Source organism: Elephantulus edwardii, unplaced genomic scaffold (genome assembly GCF_000299155.1).
Source record: "Elephantulus edwardii isolate Elephantulus edwardi_28Jun2011 unplaced genomic scaffold, EleEdw1.0 scaffold00189, whole genome shotgun sequence".
Taxonomy (NCBI): Eukaryota; Metazoa; Chordata; class Mammalia; order Macroscelidea; family Macroscelididae; genus Elephantulus; species Elephantulus edwardii.
This window is the reverse complement of record NW_006399939.1, coordinates 1,853,386-1,875,592: the sequence shown is the minus strand read 5'-3', so window position 1 is coordinate 1,875,592 and position 22,207 is coordinate 1,853,386. Positions and strand designations below refer to the sequence as shown.

General features: G+C 40.0%; 2 protein-coding genes and 1 pseudogene across 2 annotated transcripts in view; 2 read left to right on the top strand and 1 right to left on the bottom strand.

The window, feature by feature from the left end:
* Nucleotides 1-2,723: 2,723 nt before the first annotated feature.
* LOC102845367 lies at nucleotides 2,724-2,978 on the top strand (annotated as a pseudogene).
* Nucleotides 2,979-5,281: 2,303 nt separating this feature from the next.
* Nucleotides 5,282-16,696, bottom strand: HARBI1 (harbinger transposase derived 1). Its single transcript, XM_006896721.1, has 3 exons — nucleotides 16,660-16,696; nucleotides 15,157-15,968; nucleotides 5,282-5,858 (listed from the first exon to the last, which is right to left on the bottom strand). Exons 2-3 carry the CDS (start codon nucleotides 15,824-15,826, stop codon nucleotides 5,479-5,481), a joined length of 1,050 nt encoding a protein of 349 aa, XP_006896783.1. The 5' UTR covers nucleotides 15,827-15,968; nucleotides 16,660-16,696; the 3' UTR covers nucleotides 5,282-5,478.
* A 400-nt stretch (nucleotides 16,697-17,096) lies between these two features.
* ATG13 (autophagy related 13) overlaps nucleotides 17,097-22,207 on the top strand; it is a 62,159-nt gene continuing 57,048 nt past the window's right edge. Inside the window, exon 1 of the mRNA XM_006896720.1 lies at nucleotides 17,097-17,411. The gene's annotated coding sequence lies outside the window, so the exon portion shown is untranslated. The remainder of the gene's footprint in view (nucleotides 17,412-22,207) is intronic.

Below are 22,207 nucleotides of genomic sequence, written 5' to 3'. Positions count from 1 at the left end.
AAACCAAATCCATAGGAGCCAAAATATGACTTTAATTTCGTCCCACCTGAATTTCAGAATCATTTCAGGAACAGGTTTGAGGCCTTGAACACTAATGAGCGAAGATCAGATGAGTTGTGGTGGGATGTTAAATGTATCATCCAGGAAGAGTGCAAATGGTCATTACACAGACAGAAGAGGAAGAAAAGACCAAAATGGATGTCAGAAGAAACTCTCAAGATTGCACTGGAATGTAGAGAAGCCAAAGCACACGGAAGGGTTCAAGACACTAAAGAGCTGAACAGAAGATTCCAAAAGGCAGCTCAGAATGGCAAAGCAAAATATTACAATGAAATATGCAGGGGCTAGAGTCAGAAAGTCAAAAGAGCCGAACTCGTTCAGCACTTTTTAAGCTCAAGGAACTGAAGAACAAATTCAAACCTAGAGTTGCTACAATCAAGGATGCTTTGGGCAGAATGTTAAATGATCCAGGAGGTATCAAAAGAAGATGGAAGGAATATACTGAGAGATCGTATAGAAAGGAATTGGCAGATACGAAAGAATTTAATGAAATAACATTTGAGCAAGAGCCTATGGTGATGAAGGCAGAAGTTCAAGCTGCTTTGAAGGAAATAGCAAAAAATAAGGGCCCCAGCATAGATGGTATACCAATTGACATATTTCAGCTAACAGATGCTGCCCTCTATATAGGTATCAATTATAAAACTATAGTTTTCTCCAGCCTGCAGGACTGGTTGCTTGACCTTGGAGTTTTCTGTGATCTCTGTTTATCAGAAGAGGAGATGCATCTCCTATATTAGCTGTTATCTCTTTGAAGCTGTTTTCCCCAATCATATGTAAATTATAACTTAATCTGCTTGTTTGCATGAAAAGGGAGTATCTGAGTGTGAATTATTTTCTTTCAGATATAGAAATTCTTTGTTTACTAACAAAGTTTATTGTTAAGTAAATTGGTGTCTCACCCTCCTATAAAAACCCATGACCACTCCCATATGGGGAGGTGACTCACTGTCTCCCAGATCTGTGTAATAAAGTGCTTATGGATATTGCAATCCATTTGTCTTATAGGCAACTGACCATGGAAAAAACCTCTTGTGTTCTGTAACATCAGAGTAGATCCAATAGCAACTTACAACAAGAAGAAGGAATGTAGAGTTTTATTAGCTCTCAAATAAAAGAAATTCAGATATATACACCCAAGGGTAGGTATTATAGAGTTCAGGTTATCTTGTTGCTTTTCTATTCTCAATAAGTGAGTGGTTTTTATTTTGGATCCAAGACACCCAAGAGGGTCTTCACCTCCAGCCATTAAATCCATAAAATAAGGCTGCAAGAGCTGGATCTCAGAGAGGGTCAAAAAATGTGGCTTAATCTGCAGGCAAAGCTGTATTCCTACAGACACAATTGTCCTCAGAGAACTGGGGGTGGTGGTGCTGTTTGTTGGTTTATTAAATTCATTCATTGTTGCACATTGTCTTCCCTCTTCAGAGAACTGTGAGGTGTGGATTTTAGCTGCAACTTGACAGCAAACTCTTGTTTGTTCTTACAGAGGATTCTACAGGGATGGAACATTGCCCACAAAGGGTCAAGATAAATTCTGTCTTTCTGGACACTCCTCACACTGGAGGAAGAACTGTAAAAAAAGAAACCAGCAGTAAAATAAAGTATCAATAACTCAATATTAAGACCCAATAACTGAAAAAAAAAATCCAAACCTTGAAGACCCATTATTACATTGATTGTTCATTATATTCTAAAAGGATTATCTGGAGTCATTCCTTCCAAAGTACCATGATGCTCCCTCTGAAGCAGAGTGGCCACTGGTCTCCTTTGCCAAAGACTAGGGGGTCTACCCTTAAGTCTTGCAATTGTCAATGATTTTGTTTTACTTGGACCCGCAATCAACATCCACAGTAGCAGCAGTGAACAAAGCAAAACACATGTTGCATTGAGTGAATCTGCTGCCAAGAACCTCTTTAAAGTGTTGATGAGCAAGGTTGTCTGCTAAAAGATCCAAGTGTGCTTGAACCAAGCCATGGTATTTTCAAATGCTTCATTTGCATGTGACAGCTGGACAATGAATAAGGAAGATGTTAGAAGAATTGTGCCTTAGAATTGTGGTGATGGTGAAGAATAATGAATATAACCACGGAGTGGCAAAAGAAGGAACAAATCTGTTTTGAAAGAAGTGAAGCCAAAGTGTCCCTTCAAAGCGAAAATGTTAAGATTACATATCGTGTTATCAGGAGGGCCCAGTCCTTGGAAAAGGACATCATGCTTAGAAGACTAGAGAGTGAGGAAAAGAGAAGACCCTCAATGAATGAGATGGATTGACACAGTGACTGTATCAAAGGGTTTAAACACAACAGAGATTGTGGAGCCATTGCAGGATCGGGCAAGGTTTTATTCTGTTGTACAAAAGGTCACTCTGAGTCGAGTTGACTCCACGGCACCTAATAACAATTGTAGAGAGCTCAAGTGGCTAATCATCATGTGAGATGGTCATCTTCAAGGGGACATGGACTGTTCACAGAGTGATGGTTAGCATCACACATTTTAAACAAATATCTGAAATACTTGAGGTTAAACCATTGTTGCTCGAGTGCCAGCTGGAAATTATGTTCTAAATGTACAGGAGGTTGGCACCTTTACCTCTGTGTTGCTTATGGGTTAAGAGCATATAAAAAGGGAGTTCTGGTGCTGCTGCCGCCGCCGAGACCACCATGGCAACTAGACTCACAGCCTTCCTGAAGAATGCCTGGGTCAAGGAGCCGGTGCTGGTCGTGTCCTTCACCATCGCCAGTCTTGCTGTAATTCTGCCCTCGTTAAGCCCCTACACCAAGTATGGCTCCATGATCAAAAAGATTACCCCCTACAGCTACCCAGTGCCCCTCCAAGATGATGGGAACATGCCTGACGTGCCCAGCCACCCCCAGTAACCCCAGGGTCCCAGCCTGGAGTGGCTGAAGAAACTGTGAGCACCTCTGAGGATGGGTCCCCACCTCCAGCCCCCAATAAAAACCTGAAAACAAGAAAAGAAAAAAAAGGGAGTTCTGGGGAGTTGTGCTGCTAATCCAAAGGCCACATCTCTCTGGTGTCGTTCAAATCCTCCAGCAGTTCTAAGGGACAAAGATGGGAAATCTTCTCCATTGTGATTTACAGTCTCAAATGGCAGGTCAGTTAGAGTCCGTTCCCACAAGCTGGCACTGATAGAGTATAGGCAAAAGCTCCTGTGAGCAAACCCTTAGCAATTTACAAAGACCTACTTAGATTTTCCTCTTTCCATAATTTAGGGAAAGGATGGACTGAAAAAAAATCATGGCCTATAAAACCTCAGGTCACAAGGAGATTAAAGCTATAGATTTGAACAGTCACCCTACAGAATTATTAGAACATAAAAAGCTCCTACAGAAAAACTCCCAGCCAGCAATCAGTCAGTTCAGCACTTCGAAACATCTTGGGTTATACAAGTAATAAACTAGAAATTGATTTTTAAATCTAAGACTATCCTTCCCACAAGGGCATGCCAACATTTGGTGAGTCAGGTTGTGAAAAATCCCAATATTTCCTACATATATTTACTTAAGGAGTTCTGGTGGCATAGTGTATGCCAAAAGGTCAGTGGTCCAAATCCACTCCAATGGGAGAAAGATGATGCATATTGTGTCCATTAAGACTCAAAGTCTAAAAATCCAACAGAGGATAACCAGATAGAGACTGTCTTGAAGGCACAAGGTCTGGTTTGGTTTTGGGTTTTGGTAGTTATTCAGGCTGAAATGCTAGGCACTTTCCATGATCACATTCTACCTTGCCTTCAATATGATGTGTTCCTGAGAACCAAAACAGTGTGGAGAAATAGCCATTTTGGGAAGATAAAAAAAGGGAAAAGATGCTGCCCCCTGAAAGAGACAAAGCAAGTTTGGGACACAAGTTAAACTTTACAAAAGAAAAATATCTAACAGGGCACCTGCACTGCACAACGAATAGTTTCCAGTTGCCTCTTTTGTTTGTCCACTCCCACCTCAGTGATATCATTGTACGTATTCAACTCAGCCTCCTGCCAAACACACCCACTCTTTACAGAGTAGGATGATGATGATGGGAAACAGCATTTGGAGGGGAAATAAACAGCAGATAATAATCCATAATTGTTTTTAATCTGGAGGATGAGTCACTCCCAATTTAGTTCCAAATTTCTTCTGTCATCAGCTGTTCATTTCTTTACTTTGAAAATCACCAGATTAACACTGCTAATGGCAGGTAGGAAATGATCCAAGAGGACAGTTCAGAAGTATCACATGGTGAGTGGCTGTGAAACTGGGAACAAGACAATCCTCAGGAAAGTCTCTTTTTAATTGCAGCAAACGCTCCAATGTGTGAACCTAATTTACACTTTCATTATTCCAATCAGGTTATTTTTATGTCAGTATAATTTTAGAATAAGATGTGGTGGGGGAATTATTTATTTCCTGGGAAATTCTGTCCATTACTTTGTAAACATGAATTTATTTCAAACCAAAACCAAGAAATTGTATTACTTTCTCCTCGTTTACTTCTTTCATACACCTTTTTAATGCCTAAATCTTCCATCTGTACTAGAAATTGAAACGTAGCATCATGTACTAAGAATTCAAAATTAACACATTCTGGCATCATCATAAGAAATGTCATCTATTTCGATGGAAATGGTCTAAGCCTGGATAAGTAAATGATTATCAATCAGAGTCTTTAGATCTCTTATACTGGGTAATATTGCTATTTTACCATATTAAGTGTCTTACCCATATTTTACTTATAAGTGTCATTCTTAAGCAGACTGAATTTTTTTAACTCATTTATTCTCTAGCGCCTACTCTGGGTTACAAAGGAGTCCAGATGTTTCCCTTAGAAACCAAGTTCAAATCACATTCCACTTACTGTACACAGGCTAAAAATGGAAGTTTCAGACTATTCTTCACATTCTCTGAAAAACACAGCACTTCAAACTTCAATTAGCAGCTGCTCACTCTGGTCAGAACCACACCTGAATTTAAACTTATATTCCACATTTTGCCTCAGAGTACTCCTACACAGGCAGCAAAGTACAAAAACAAAAATTTCATCACATATTCAAGAAATATAGATATTATTTTCCTGTGAAAGCTCCAAATAATTGAAATAGCAACACTAAAGTGTTTTAACTGTATGCCATTTTCTCTTTCACTTAATTTTGAAGGCACTGTCTTAAATGCTTCAAATAAATGGTGTTCAACCAGAGTTCACTGAGTAGTAGGGAATGGTAGTCTTAGTTTGGGTTTAGTTAATAAATTTGCAAATTAATTTAGATCCTGTTGACTTAGCTCCAGGCCTCCTAAAACACAGATTAAATGTCAGTTTATGACAAGGGTCCCCACACTCGGTCAAACTAGATGATGGAGCTGCATAGGTAGTGGGGAGGGGAAAGTATGTCATAATTTTGGGAAAGTCCACCTCTTCCCCTTAGCTAAAATGAGTGAGCATCAGCTCCTGGCGGATTCTATCAGCCTCTAAATCCAGGGACTCCATGTGTTCATACTCTTCCTCAGGGGGCTGTTCCATGGGTCCTGTCAGTGGGGAGGACCAAATGTCCATCCCATGCTCCAGAGAGATGTTGTGGAGGACACAACAAGCCAGGATGATGTGGCTGGACTTTTCCGGTGAGTACTGCAAGGCTCCCTTGGATCCATCTAGACAGCGGAATCGGGAACAGAGGGTGCGGAAAGTTTTCTCAATCACACTGTGAGTAGCAGAATGGGCCATGTTATAGCGATATTCAGCTGGAGTTTCAGGAATGTGAAGTGGTGTCATGAGCCAGGTGCGGAGAAAGAAGGCACTGTCACCTGTGGGAAAAGCCCAAAGAAATAAGAAATGATTATCATTAGTAAAATACAAACAAGGCAGAGAAATCCAAGAACAGATACTGGGAACAGATAAGAGATTAAGAAGCACTTGCAATCTCACTTGCCTGACACCAAACTGTTTGTTGTTGATTGCCTTCGAGTAGAGCAGGACTCATAGCGACCCTGAAGCCCCTCTACAACTATCAACATTTATCAAAGTTCATAGAGTTTCCAGAGGCATGTGGTTTAGGAAGTGGATACCACTCCTGCTTCCAAACCTTTCTTAAACTAGGACCTCCGCCAGACACTGTCCACCATGGGCAACCACTATGGCACCTGACACCCCAATGGCACAAGGTTCAGCATTACAGCAACCCCAGGTTATCTCTGTATAGCATATTGACAGAAGAGTGCTGTACCACTAAGAAAAATATTTCTCCAAAATATAGTAAGAAAGTATGCCAGTGTCTAGGAACAAAAAGTCTTGACAAAGAACATTCTTGGTCTAAACTGATAGTTGTTGTTGCTGTTAGGTGCCGTTGAGTTGTAGACAACTCATAGCGACCCTATGAACGAAAGGCCTGAGCACTATTTGTAGAGCTTCCAGAGGCAAGTGATTTCATAAGTGGATGCCACTCCTGTTTCCAAGCATGTTTTAATTGGGAAGCACCACCAAACACAGTCTACCATGGGATGAGTTATCAGTGTCACAGTGTTTAGCATCACAGCAACCACTAATTACCTCTGTGCAGCAATGCACAGACCAGTGCTATACGAACTGATACAGAAAAAAGCTGACAGCTACTAAAGAAAATCAAGTCTGAAGGAATATAGTAAAGAGGTAAAGATACTAGAGGGGAAAAAATTTTGAGTTTTCTCAACTAAGAATTAATGTTCTTAAAACAAGGCTAAGTAAAAACTATCACTTAGCAAGTCCATCTTCAAAATCTCTAAGGAACCAGAGCAAGGAAACTCTGCCAGAAGACCTCAAAAATACTTGTGGGGAAATTTTCTAACTTTATCACTAAAATTTTAGGTCTGAAAGTACTATGCAGACTAGAAGGCAGTTTGGTGCTTCCTCAAAAAGCTGAATATAGAAATCCCATATGACCCAGCTATTCCACTGCTTGGAATATGCCCTGAGAAATGAGAACTAAGGCACAGAGACTTGTATACCAATGTTCACAGCAGCGTTATTCATCATAGCAAGAACATGCAAACAGCCCAAATGCACAACCACAATGGAATGGATTGAGACACTGTGGTACATTCACACAATAAAATACTATGCAGCACACAGGAGCAAAGATTTTGTAAATTGCTACCTAACATGGAAGGGACTGGAGAGCATTATGCTAAGTGAACTAAATCAGTCCTATAAGGACAAATACTGTATGAGACCATTATTGTAGAATGAGTATGAGGATGGGGGGTTTTAATCATAGGGTGACACAATTTGACAGGTGGAGGGAGGGATGAGTAAAAGAAAGAGGAAAGATGCAGTGTGAAAAACAATGTATACAAATTTTATGAACTTCATATATAAACCAGTATTAAAAAAAAAGTACTATGCAGAGACTTTAGAGTCCTTTATGACAATAATAATTTCTTTTCCCAATGCTAAGAATAATGAAAAAAAGTTTCAGTACCTATGGCAGGGGTCAGATGTCAGGTGTTGTGCCTTTCTGGATAGCACACTAACAAACCTTTATGTCTATAATAGAGGAATTGAGAGAATCTCACACTAACAAAGAAAGCATAAATACAGTAATGCCAATAGTAACAGTGAGTCAGAAGGAAATAAAATCAGAAGTTGATTAAATAATATACACAAGGCATTTCTTTAAGTAATTTCCTTATCAAATTATCTTGGGAAGTGCTAAAACACACACACATGTGCGCGCGCACATCCCAAAGTAGGGTGCAGTGTCCTAATACAGCACTACGATGTGCTATAATGCTTAATTGTTATGACTCATTACATCTGCCAGATGAAATGTCTCACACAGACACATAACCTTTATGCAATCTGAGACAAGCAAGCCTTAGGAGTACCAACTTCACAACTGCTGTGCCTGTGATCCACTATCTATTTTGGTGAATATAGAATATTCAGAGTGTGCTAGGCACTGTTCTAAACATAGAGGGCTCTGTCTTTTAGGAGCTTTCATTTTTAAGTGGATTGGATTAACCTTCACCATCCATCTAAGAACTCAACGAAATTTACAAGTTTTATATTTAGCTATTTAGACCCTCCACCAAAAGACAATATATACTAATTACCATTAATCCTTCTAATTACCGAATTTTAAGAAACATCTGTAATTCATTGAACATCTACTATGTAGCAGGTACTATGCCAGACACTGTAAAAAATACTACTTCTTCACTATTCTCATTCTAACCTTAGGGAGTTCCTGTGACGCAATCTGCATTAACAATCCAAAGGCTGCATGTTTTTGATGGTTAGCATCTACCAATAGCTCCATGGGAGAAAGACAAGCAGTCTCCTTGCGTTATGACTTATAGTCTTGGAAGACAGATGGAGGGTCCCTACGAGCAGGTACTCAATCCACAGCAGTGAGCGTGAATTTTTTTTAGTATCCCAACTTGGCAAGGTTAAATATTAGTGATCTTATTTTGCAAATGAGACTCAAAACTAAAAATCATTGCTATCTAATTAGAACTGAATCCTAGCTAACCCGCTCAAAGGGTTTCCAGAGGCTATAAATCACACAGGAGGAGAATTCCCAGCTCTCTTCTGTGGAGCAGCTGGTGGATTTGAACTGCCTGCCTTTGGTTTGGCAGTGCAAGTAGGATACCAAAGCCATTTAGAGCACCAGTTAAAAATGGATGTTAAAGTTCTTTCCTTGAAGAGAGGTGCCACTTATGGGAGGCAAATAAGAAGATGAAAAGACCTATCAGCCATTCCTTAATAAATCAAGCTATTTTATAATAAAGAAGGAGCTAGTTAGGATATGCTAATGTCAGCCTCAGAGTCCCTAAAACAATGGTACAATGATAAAAGAGAATAGGATACACATTCAACATGAATGACAAAACTAAGAGAAGTTAAATAATATTGGCTAAAATTTCTTCACATGAGACATACATGGACTAGTTAATGTAAATCTTTCGTAAATTGTTCTGTCAACATTAACTGGTATAATCAAAGCACTAGTGGAAGGCAGATACTCACGAGGGGATTAGGATCAGAATTGCTAAACAGATTACAACTGCTTACATGATCAGTCATCCAGAAGACATTCTGGCAGATCTTACCTAAAGCTGCTTAACAGGACTAGACCAAGAGGTGAAGAAATAAGAACTCAGGCTGAACTGTCGGCAGGTGCAGGAATATTGAGAGACAGAGAATTAGGCAATGCAGTCTGAAGGGACAGATGAGAATGAGGATAAGAAGGGATGATAGCCTAGGTGAAAATAAGTTAAATAAATAAGGCAGAATCACAGCTAATCTAATGTTGGCTTCTCCTCCACCCTACTGACAAATCCAAGGGTGTTCTTTAGATACTTAGCTATTTTTAAAAAAAAATTTATTTTATTAATTTTAATGAACATTTACAGAGATTTGGGGTTTCCATTCATTCACTGCTGCACTGGTACTTCACTATTTTTAAAAATCCTTCCTCATACTTCTGCCAGCTTTCCTCCATATTATTCCAATAGCCACATGTTCTCTACAAACTAGTGTTTTTCAAACGTGTCTAGCTTTTTATGTGCTGTTGAGTTGGAGGCAACTCAGAGGTGACTCTCCAGTGCGTTTTCAGTGGCAGTAAATCACGTGGGAAGAGACTGGCTATCTCTCTCCGATGGAGCAGCTGGTGGATTTGAATCGCCTGCCTTTAGGTTGATAGCACAATTCTTTATTCAGTAAGCCACTAGAGTCATTTGGAACCACCTGTTTAAAATGGAGGTATATGTTCTTTCCTTGAAGATTCTCATTCTTTAGGTTGAGTTGTTGTTGTGTGCTGTCAAATCAAGATAAACTCAGAGCTGACTCTCTCTCCAGTAGAAGAGGCAGTAAATTGCACAGAAAGAGACTTCTCATCCTTCTCCCACAGAGCAGCTGGTGGATTCAAACTGTGTGCCTTTGGAATAGTAGCACAGTTTTTTACCAGTAGGTCACCAGAACTATCGAGGTTGAGTGGGGCCCTGTAATGCAAATTAATATATTCCTCAGATGATTCCTTTGGTCTGCAAAGTTTGTGGAACATTATACTAACTAAAGGATTTTCAAACTAGTTTTTCCTTTATAGTTCATACAAGGGGTTTGTGCTAGAATTGACAGTACCAAGTGAATAAATTTCTACATGTACATGGAAGTTGATCTTTCTTATCATATTTAGAGCCTAGCATATGATCTTGTATAAAAACAGAAATCAATAATCAATTTTTAAATGGTATTGCAATATTAACCTATTTCCACTTTCTTCTAGCCTCTAAGACAATCATACAATAATATCTCAAAAGTTTTTACTTGTTTTCAACTAGATCTTATTAACAATTCAACAAACTCATTTAAAGCCCTGCTTCCATGTGAATCTGGGGTACAGAGGTGTGGAGAAAAAGAAAATAAGTGATCCCTACAAGAACTTCAAGTCCTTAACAAAAAGTGTATTTGCTAAATAATTACTCTTATGAGCTACTTAAAAAAAAATTCTATTTCAGTTTGCTTACCTAAAAAGTGGGACTAATATCTCATAAATAGGTGAAGTTAGGATTAAATGAGACAATGGATATAAAAGTCTTAGCAGTTGAGGAAATGGTAGTGTTATCATAATTATCAAGCCACACAGTAAGCTCTGCCTTTCAATGATGCCTTCCCAATTGTACTCATCTTTTTTTCTTTTTCCTTCATAAGTTATATTACCTACCAGCTGACACGAGTATTTTCATGTCATGTTTCTCTGTATTGTTCCACAGGTGCTTTACATTTAATATAAATATATATTACATTTCTTTCTCTACATAGGGAGCTCTGGTGGTCTGCTGGTAAGAAGCTGCACTGCAATCTTTTTTTCCCCACTACAATCATGATGGTAGACAACAACATACTTACATACAGACATATTCTTTAATAAAGTCGGTGGGCTTAAGCTTAGTAGAGATTTTTAGGATGGCACAGGATGGCGTAAAGTTTCAACCTGCTGATCTGATCACAGCATTGCTATGAATCCTACTTGACTTGATGGCATCTAACAACAAAACAAGTAATAAATCATGTTTTCTGCTAGGCGAGACAGATCACAAGGGAGTTTTGATGACCTAATGATAAGGGTTCATTGCCGACTCAAAGGCACATGGTTTGAATACATCAGCGGCTCTGTGGGAGAAAGATGGGCAGTCTCCTCCTGTGCTGTTTACTGCCTCTGAAAACCCACAGGAGGGTCAGCTATGAGACAGCTCCAGGGTTCCAACTCAACAGTACCTAACAAAAACAAGGCAGATCACACTTTTTTTGGTGAGTAATTGAGGTTTTTATATTAAAAAAATTTTATATGAGTTTGGTTCTGTCTTTTGTTTGGTAGATGTCTTGGATAACCCATTCAAAGGAGATCACTTGGTTTGACTTGATGAAGTCTGGCAAAACACTGGCAGTTCTACTTCCACGTGAATCAGGGGTACTAAAGTGTGGAGTAAAGAGACCCTCATTCTAACCAGATTGTTCCTGTCTGGAAGTAAACCTAGCCAAATTTCAGTTTTCTCTCGAGTGGTTTTCTTAAAGCTGCTGGTTATATATTTTACCTTGAAGGGCACACCAAAGCAAAGTACAAGTGCTCTTATTTATGACTGTTGTTCTTAAGTTGTAATTTAAAATATTCAGACTGTTTTGTTTTGGAAATGAAGGGCAGGAGAACCTGGACTTACAAAGAGCAAAGGCTAGCTAAACTCAGGTATCACTTAACTGCAGGACTTCTCAGAGGACTCCCCTTGTCAGCTTCCCTGGCCCTAAGCCCATGGCAGAGCCTCACCTAAATGCTCAGACTTCTAGAGAAACCCCATTCCTCAAGGAATCATTCTGCGACTGGTCAGATAATCATTTTAAGAGAACGCTATTTTTAGATATACTTTAACACTGTATTTTTCTGATGTTTGTTTCTATTTTTACTTAATAAATCCAGAGAGGCCCTGTACATTCAAACTAATCTACCAGGATTTCATCAGCTTGAGATAATTTTATTTCCCAGTATTTGCAACCCAAAGCAATACTTGGTTATCAAAATAAGTTCTTAAAAAAATCAGGCAAGTCAAATAACTGTAGAACTATCCAACTGAGGTGTAAGTTGAAAGAAGTTACCCTAGAGGACGGGATATGCTTATTTCCACTCACTTCAGGAAAGTACATGAACTTCATAGAGAAATCGTTACAGACCTAATATTACATCTGTAAAATCATAAGCAGACTGAAACTAGCAAGACTAACTTGATACTTAGAAAAAGGAAGTTTCTTGAGAGGTACTCTAATCCACGGCCACTACACTCTTGAGAAACATTCAGGAAACAAGCTCAATATTTAATTTGCAAGCATAGCACAATGATAAATTTTGGCTCCACTGTGAACAAGCTGAATAATCTTTCGCATGTAACTTAAAATTAACACCTCCACTTCCTCTTCTGTAAAAATGTTGATCATATTAGTACTTAACTCTTAAAGAGTTTTGGTAAGGATTAAATGAGATAATTCGTGTGAAAAGTTCTTCTAACAGGACCTAGAAGATTCTAAATGTTTATTAACTGTTAGTTGGCCTTACTGTTAAGGCACAAAGTAAAGATATAAATAAAAGGTCCCCTTAGTCTCCAAAACTGCAGAAGTAGCAGCTACATAAGACAATTGCAAAACATCATTTCCTTACGTCTTAGATTAGCAATGCAACAGACCAGGCCATCAGAGCTTCCTTTGCTTTATTTCTTAGTAAGAGCTGTGTGAGGATGGAATAAAAAAATAGACAAAGTGAGCATAAAACGGGATTTAAATGGAGATCTAAAAGCATAGAGAAAAGCTGGTGTGAAAAAAAAAAAGCTGGTGTGGGCCAAATAGGAAAGCAAGTCTGATACCAGTGTCTATGTTTTGACACTATGATGATGTATAGAAACCACTCAAGAAAATCAGTTTCAAGATATTGCATGTGGCAGCTCTAGCAAATCACTTGGAGGGCACTCTCTTTGGAATAGGCAAGATTTCTTCATAATGAGTCTAGAAATATGCAAGAGAAAAAGAAATGTTCCCTGACTCTTGTTGTTATGTGTTGTCGAGTCAGAACCTGGTCATAGCTGAACCTCCAAAGGGCTTTCAGAGACTGTATAGCAGATGGAAGGAGACTGCCCATCTTTCTCCCTCAGAGCAGGTAGTGGATTCAAACTACCTGCTTTCAGGTTGGCAGCACAACTCCTTACCATTAATCTGCCAAAGCTCCCTTCTTGAGAGTCCACCACATGTTAAATATTGCACTATGGGCAAGTGAAGTACAAAAGTGAATACTTGTTCTAAAAGAGAAGTCTTCAATCCTTAATGAATTGTCTCATTTCTCACATCATGTTGTACACAAGATAACCGTTAATGTCTGGTTGCTCAGATAAGATTCAAAACCAAAAACCTATTGCCATCAGGTGGATTCCCACTTATAGCAATCCTACAGAACAGAGTTGAAATGCTCTATAAGGTTCCCAAAGCTGTAAATCTAAAACAGATGCAGAATATCAACTCTCTCTCTCTCTTGGAGTGGCTGGCAGTTTGAACAATTGACTTTTTCTTTAGAAGACTAGTGCTTTAGCTGCTATTATGTCACCAGGGCTCCTATCACATAAAATTAATGTTTTTAAAACATACACACATGCAAACCAAAAACAAACAACTAAGCTGCCTGTGTTTTATCACAGCTACCTAGCTATATTAATTAATATTAGCTATATTAATTAACTACATTACCAATAGGTGGAAGCAGGATTGGGATCCACTTCCTAAGCAACATGTCTCTGCAAACTCTATGAACTTTGGTAAATGTTGACAGTTATAGAAAGTCTTCAGGCCTTTTGTTCATAGGGTCGCTACGAGTTGTGCTTTACTCAAAGGCAATCAACACAACAATCCATAGATGTACAGTCATCTCAACTCACATTGCTCAATACTGAATAGATTCCAGTTCAATACTGAATAGATTCCAGTTACAGGCTTTTAGGTTCTACTTGTACCACTAAGCTAGGATTTCCAGTTTAAGCATACAAACTTATAAACAAATAAACAAACCAAAATCCCCATTTATATGGGACTTGGGCAGATCTATGTAAAGTGAGTTCTTCTAACACTACCTGTATAAGTGCAATGCCTACTAATATTTTCATATAGATCTCAAAATGGAGTTCACCAAAGGTAAAAATGGTCCTATTTGTGTAGTAATTCACTGTGAACTTTCAAATATATATATTATATCACTCTCGCCTCACATACTTTGGGCATGTTGCTAGGAGTGGCTATTTCTTGGAGGAGGACATGATGCTGGGAAGGAAGGATAGAGGGTCGGCGAAGAAGAGGAAGACCCTCAACTAGGTTGACTGATATGGTGACTACTGCAATGGGCTCTTGTGTGTCAGGAAGTGTGAGGATGGCACAGAATGGAACATGGTTCAGATCTTTTGTTTTATAGGGTCACAATGAGTTATACTCGACTCGAAAGCACCTAACAACATCTTCAGACCAGTATTACTACTATGATAATATTTTTACCATTTCTATGATAAAAATGTAGGCACAGAGTTCTAGTGACTCACATGAGCTCTCAAAAAAAGTAAAAAGTAAAAGGACTGCTTTTTTAAGGTTGGAACTGAACTCTGTGCCTCAACTTTCAGCCAAATAATAGGCCTATAAGATGAACAGGGAGGTATACACTTTTTAAAACAGGAAATCATTTGAGATCAAAAGAGCAATATTTACACAAGGACAAAGTTCAGATGTCGTGAAAAGAAACAAAAAAGGGTGAAGGCAAACAGGAAACACAGGAAGTGGGATGAGTGTCATTACCCTGTGAGGATTGTGAACAATGGCATGAAACCAAAATGTTTACAAATTGTTGGAGAGGAAATGGGTTTGCTCTAGAAACTTTCACCCTAATTACAATAAAAAATTTCCCCCCCAAAAAAGTTACAGGATTTGAGATGCAGGTTCAGGCATTGTCAACTGCTATTAAGTCATCCCTCAAATACAGGCTCTCACTTTTTCTTCTATTCTGCTACATACTTTTCCTGTAGCTTGGAAATGAAGCATTTATACCTGTAAACTTACCAAGGAGCCAGCTATCTTTGTGCATTCCAGCTTCAAACTGGGTACAGAGAGAAGACTGCTGAAGCACAGCATAGTCCTGTAGGCTGCCTGGCCAGTTTGTCTCCACAGTCATGAGTGCTCCTCTGAGGTCACACACCATGAGGCAGTTCAAAGAATGCAGGCCTTTACGGTTCACATAGGAAAGGTCTTCAGCATTTGGAGCCTTGATTGCCACATGGATACAGTCAACCACCCCTATCACTCCTGGCATCCCCGTTAGCCCATAAAATTCATCCTTCAGCGCCTGTATGGAGGCTTCATCAGCTGGAAAGTGAATGAACTGCGAGGCCCGTTCCACGAGTGCTTCAGTGACATTGGCTACACAACGACTCATGGAGGCCTGACTGATTCCAATAGCATCTCCCATTCGAGTCTGAAAGGAACCTGAAGTATAGAAGCCCAATGCGGCTAGGATCTGTGTTTCTGGGCTAATAGCTCTGGACCGTTGAGTAGGCCTAGAAAGACTCGCTCCCAAGAGCTCCACCAAATAATAAATAAATTGTCGAGGAAATCCATACATGGACATCAAGTATTCATCGGTCACATCATCCAACTTAAAGCGGTCCAATGTCCGGTGACCTCGGCCATACAGCAAGAGATCACAGTCAAGCACTGTTATGGGGATAGCCATGGTGAATTTGAAAGCTATCTCTCCTTTGTTATTTATACCGAACTCCTCACAATGCAGTGTTTGGCACAAGAGTATTTTTGAAAGAGTCAAGATGCAACAGCTAGTCACGAGTTAAATGGTTCTGGCATTTATAATCTTCTCTCTGTAAAGGTTAAAAAGTAAAACGTTAGAAACTGACCAATGACAGAAAGAAGGGACTCTAACAAAATCTCTTTCCGCACATTTTTATTCTGTTCAAACAGAAGTTGTTTTACCTGTAACACTGGTTTTCCTCCATGAACTCACGGCTTGCTCTGGTTTAAAAGTTAATGAGAGTTCAGTGGCTCATTTAATGTTTGGCATTTCAAATGAGAACAGTAAACGATTAATACTGATAACGGCATAGTTACCCAAAAGGTAAAAAGAAGTCTGCTATCAACTATGCAGGTTACAAAGCAGCTGACTTAAGTGATAACTAAGCAGAGCAAGGATTTAGTCACCAAAAGTTTCATTATGCAAAGCCCTTTGGCTTCAGTTTTACCTAACACATACAGGAAAGACTTGGGGCACGCTCAAGTCAAAAGAGGGTAAAAATGTCCCCGACTCAGCTTGGTGGAGTGGACTGTGTTCTAAAATAACAGGCTTTTCCCTCACCCCTAAGAAATCCAAAACCGTGACGCTGAGTATAGGAAGATCCGATAGGTTAGAAGGAAGTCGCGAAAGAAGTGGCTCGTTGTTTGTTTTTTTTTTCTGGGTCGCCTTAGAAATATCTAACTATCTAAACGGCTCAGATTTAGACAATATCCAAGCGTGCGGCCAAAGTCGGCCAAAGTCCGCCAAAGCCGGTGACCCACCTCTCCGCGGCTGCCTGGTTACCAGCCCGCACTCCCCCGCCCGCCCCAGCTCTATTGGATCCTCCTCCGGAACCGGCGACGGCGCACAGGCCGCCACGGCGCTCAGCTGTCGCACCGCCCTCTCTGCGTCGGCGCCCGCCCCGCGCCCCGTCCTCCCTGCCGCTACCACTGCAGCCTGCGGTTCGCTCTCGCACATTCCACATTTAACGCAAGCGCCCTATCTTTCAGGGACTTCCCCAGGTACACTGTTCTTTTCCCTGAGACACTTGCCATTTGTTTTGTAAGGATTATCTGCGTCAAGATGCAATTTTCTTGGGTACTTCTAAGAACTTAAAAAATACTGCCTAGGGCCACCAGCTGATAGCGAAAGTGCGGTTGATTTAAAGCAGCAAGATTTCCTTAACAGCCCTCTTCCTTCCCCCACCCCCTGCTTCACTGAAGCGGATGAAAACAAACAGTAAGGATGGCGGCGCCGGGAATCAGCAGTTTGCTGGGCTTACGGCTGGAATGATCGCCTGAGCTGTGAAGGGACTCTTAACGACGAGACGGAGACAGTTCCCAGAGTTCTGGGAGCCAAACACACAGGCCTGCGATCCAGGAGTCTCCTAAGCTTGAGGTATCTCTGTGCGACCCGCGCTGTCATCGCAGCCCCGGAGCGCCGAGCCCTTAGCCGGGAGGCGCGGCTGGCCGGCCCCAGACCCGGGCCTCCGTAATGAGAGCCCCGATCCACTCTCTGAGCCGCAGCCTCGCAGGTACTAACTTTAGAAGGAAGACTTCCCTCCCCCTAAACTTTCAGCGCCCCCGGGTGGGAGGCAGTGGCCCTGCGGCCCGTCGCGGACCTCGGCGTAGAACCCTAAACTCAAAGCTGCGTTTCATGCAGCTTTTTCTTTGAGTTCAGGTAGGCCCTCTGTCTATTGATTGTCCCGACTTGCAGAGCTTTCTTCTCTACTTTGTCAGCTCTCTGGTTTGTATCAGAAGACACTTTTTGGAGGTAACTTGTGGGGCCGTCTTTCGAGTTGGGCACTAAATATGAATATAGTAGGTTTTCATTCAGTTAAATATGTAATCCGCGTGTAAGTGAGGATGGTTGTTGACTAGTGGAAGAAGGGACTCGAGGTTCACGACCGTCGCCTTAACTGGCAGTGGGCTGAGCCGTGGAAACCTGCGACCCATTCCCATATTCCATGAAATAGATTTCTGGGTAAGTGGCTAAGCACCTTGGGCTCATCGCAGACTGATTTCCATTGTCACTGTCTCATTCAGTTGGATCCCAGTCAGACTGATCAATTCAAGTGTGGCATTTTATCTTTAGTATTCTCTTGGAGCCTCCCAAATCTCTTCTTCTCTTCCCCCAAAATAGTAAAATATCAATCTTCTCGGCGTACTTAGTTTAAAAATTCTTCAGCCAATTCGGTAGAACTTATTGAACGCTTTACGTGGGGGATAATGCATGAATACTAATGGTAAACAACAGATTCTTCTTGATTATTTCATTAAATTCTAGACTTTTATGTATTTCTTTATAATTTTTCTTATTAATTTTGCTTGTGTATATACCATCAAATCGGATCTGACTGGTACAGGAGGAGATTGTCCCTCCTTCTCCAGCAGAGCATCTGATGGATTCGAACCTTGTAATTATTTTTTTTAATTAATTTTACTGAAAGTGTACAGAGACTTTGGATTTCCATTCATTCATTGTTGCACTAGTTTTTATGTATTTTTTGGTGTTAATCCCTTTCATGTTTGGATATTGAGGCTCCAACTGAATTGTAAGGATTTTTGTGGTTGCTCTTTGTTTTCAACTCTTTTTCAGCTCAGCAGAAACCTTAAAATGTTGGTGGAATGAAAGGATTAAGTCAATGTAATGCACAGTGATGAATAAGTGCTGAAGTGGCATCATATATTGTGGTCTCTAAGAGACCATAAATTAGCTTTTAGCTAATTTATCTAGTGTTTTCAAATTCTAACCCTTTCAGATATAAAGTTAAGAAGGCTCTGGCAACTTTTGAGCTTTAATTTTCATAAAAATTACCAAACCACTGGATTTTCTGTTACTCTACTTTTACCTAATAGTCATTATTGTATATTTGATGTTTTTTCCCCTCCATTAATAGTAATTAAAATTCACGCCACCACTGCCATTGAGTCATTCTGACTCAGAATGACCAGAAACACTGACTTTTCAGTTAGCAGTCCAGCAGTTAATTCACTGTTGCCACCAGAGCTGCTTTTAGTTACCAAACACTACAAAGTTTTGTTTAAGGGTAAAAATCAGCTGAACACAGTGGAGGTGGAGTTCTGCCATACAAGCATACTAGAACTGTAATGCCTGGATGTTAGAGGAAGAAACAAGACACATCCCTTTAATTTTTGCCATAATCTTTCCCCTGTTCCCTTAAGCTCCATTCAAGTATAACCTTCATGTCTCAGGGCCGGGTATCTGTCAATTATTGAAAGATATCTAAGACATTAACTTTTGTACTTTTAAAGACCTAAGACATAATATATGAGTAAATTTAAAGAACAAGTTGTTTTTTGTTTGTTTGTTTGTTTTTTAAAGAACAAGTTTTACTATAAGAGAAAATATACCCACTTTACAATTTATTCCACTCTCTAAGGTGTATTCTCCCCCCCCCAAGGTGTATTCTTAATACACAATTTATATTAGGTAAGTATTAGTTTATCTGGCAGAATTTTTTAAATTTTAATGGTATGTTTTAAAAGCCATAAAACTTCATTGTAAACTATTTCTTCCCTCCTTTTAGAACCCTTCACTATAGAAGAGTTGTAAAATTACATTCATTAGCAAGGTAGCTGTGTGCTATTTACAGAGAATTAAAAAACAAAATATCCCCCAATATGAAGATTTTTTTTTTTTTTTAAATTAGAGTGGCCTCTTCTGATGTTTGGACTATTATATTGCTTGAGAGTTGTTTAGCTTGTGTGGTTGCCTAGCGCATTATGTGTTGTGCTGCTAACTCAAAGGACGATAGTTTGAATCCATCAGTTGCTTCCCAAGAGGAAGACATGCAGTCTCCTGTTTACAGCATGGGAAACCCAATGGAGGTTGCTTTAAGTTGGTATTGACTCAATAACAGTGGTAATGCTGACTTAAGAGTCTTAAAATATGTAAACTTTAGTAAAAGGAGTTTATTCTTGAACAAAGCTTATTTAAAATCTATTTATAGATTAGAAGAGCTACTGATTGGAAATGACTTTCTTGTTTCTTTTCTGTCAAATTGTGGATAAAATTTTTACTAGTAAGTAATTAAAGGACTGGAGCCAAGAAAAATACACAAGAGGATACCAATCTCTGTGAGGGGAGTCAAGAGACCTTTCATAAAAGCTTATGCTTGCCTTTCTACGAAGATGGCACCAAAAGTGAAGATGAAAGCCCCTGCCCCTCCCAAAACTGAAGCCAAAGCAAAGGCATTAAAGGCCAAGAAGGCAGTCCTGAAGGGCATCCACAGCCAAAAGAGAAAAAGATCCGCACGTCACCCACCTTCTGGGGGCCTAAGACACTGAGACTCCGAAAGCAGCCCAAATACCCCCGGAAGAGTTCCCCCAGGAGAAAGAAGCTTGACCACTATGCCATCATCAAATTTCCCCTGACCACTGAGTCAGCTATGAAGAAGATAGAAGATAAAAACACACTTGTGTTCATTGTGGATGTCAAGGCCAGCAAGCACCAAATTAAGCAAGCTGTAAAGAAGCTCTGTGACATTGTTGTGGCCAAGGTCAACACTTTGATTAGGCCTGATGGAGAGAAGAAGGCCTATGTTCTACTTGCTCCTGACTATGATGCTTTGGATGTTGCCAACAAAATTGGGTTCATCTAAACTGAGTCCAGCTGGCTAATTTTAAATATAAATTTTTCACACACACACAAAAGCTTATGCTTTACAGTTTTAGAAGAATTTAAAATTTGTTTTAAATAAACAGTTACTAAACTTTATGAACTTAGAGAAAGGATAATGGTTCTAGAACAAGTTTTTTGTTTATAGAGTCAGTACTAGATGGCACTTATAGTGCCCTTGTCTTCCTTTTTGGACTAGGATGAAGTGGCTGGACTCTGTACCTGTACAATGGGCTCTTGTTTTGGTTTTAGATCTGTGTAGATTGTTTTGTTGTTTTTATTTAAGCCTCTTATTTAGAGTCAACAAGACTTCCTGGTGGGCCTGAGGGTACTGTATTTTGGAGGAACATACTTCTAAATTTTACTTCATTCTGTCAGTTTGCTGTGCTGATGTCATTTGGGTTTGCTGTGACTCTGAACCTTGTACCATTGAGGTCTCAAATGCCATAATGGCTGGTCATTGTGGACAGTGTTGGAGCTCTTAGTTTGAAGACAGGTTTGGAAGCAGGAGTGGCATCCATTTCTTAAACCGCATGCCTCTGAAAACTTGTATGTACTTGGAGAAACAATAGTTACAGAAAGGCCTCAGGTCTTTTGTCCACAGAGTCGTTGTGAGTTGTGCACAAAGGCAATCAACAGTATAAACAGGAATAAGGTAAAACTGGACCTTTCAATAAGAGAAATCCTCTAAAGGCCAGATTAGATTGCATGGGAAATCAGTCTTCTTGTCCTCTTTATGTATTTGCCCAAAAGAGAAGACTGTGGATCACCACTACTTATGACAAGAACTCAGTGGATATGCATGCTTGATTGTCCTTCATAGTTAGTAAAACCCATTGCAGTCAAGAGTCAATTCTGACTCATAAACCTGATAGGACAGAGTAGAAGTATCCTGTAGGGTTTCCAGGGTTGTAAAAGTTTCTCTCTTGGAATGGGTTTAAACTTCCAACTTTGAGGTTAGAAGCTGAGTACTTTTTTTTGTTTGTTTTGTTATTTTTGTGTGCGTGTACCGTCAAATCAGATCTGACTGGTACAGGAGGAGATTGTCCCTCCTTCCCCGGCAGAGCATCTGGTGGATTCGAATCGTTCGCCTCTGGGATTGTAGTTGCAGCTCCTTGCCACTAGGCCACCAGAGCTCCCCAGAAGCTGAGTACTTAACCACTGCACCACCACTGCACTCCTTACTTAGTAAAAGTAAAGAAATTTCTAGAAATAGTTACTTAGTATTACTATTTTTGAAGGTACAGCTTTCCATTTTGATTTACATGGATGTGTAAACAAGTTGTGTAACCATCAAGTCAGAAACTGACTCATAGCTGAGCCTCCAGCAGGCTTTTTTTCAGAGACATTAAATCACAGGAGATGATTTCTCTTCCAGAGCAGTTGGTGGTTTTGAACTGTTTGCTTTTGTGTTTGCAGTGCAACTTTTTACCAATAAGCTGTCAGGATTCCCTGAAACAAATATGTTGTTGCTGTTGAGTACCAGAGTCAGAACTGACCCGTAACTGACCCTCCTGGGTTTTTAGAGACAACAAATAGCACTGGAGGAGATTGCCCATCTTTCTCCTGTGCAGCAGCTGGCACATTCAAACCGTATACTACGTTTGAGTTGACAGCACAATTTCTTACCACAAAGTCACCAGAGCTCCTTTGAGACAGTGTTGTTGTTATGTACCGTCGAGTCGTTTC

Coding starts and splice junctions, on each gene's coding strand:
- HARBI1 (XM_006896721.1), bottom strand. CDS start 15,826: ATGGCTATCCCCATAACAGTGCTTGACTGTGATCTCTTGCTGTATGGC. Junction 5,859..15,156: donor CAAAGATAGCTGGCTCCTTG/GTAAGTTTACAG, acceptor CTTTTCCCACAG/GTGACAGTGCCTTCTTTCTC.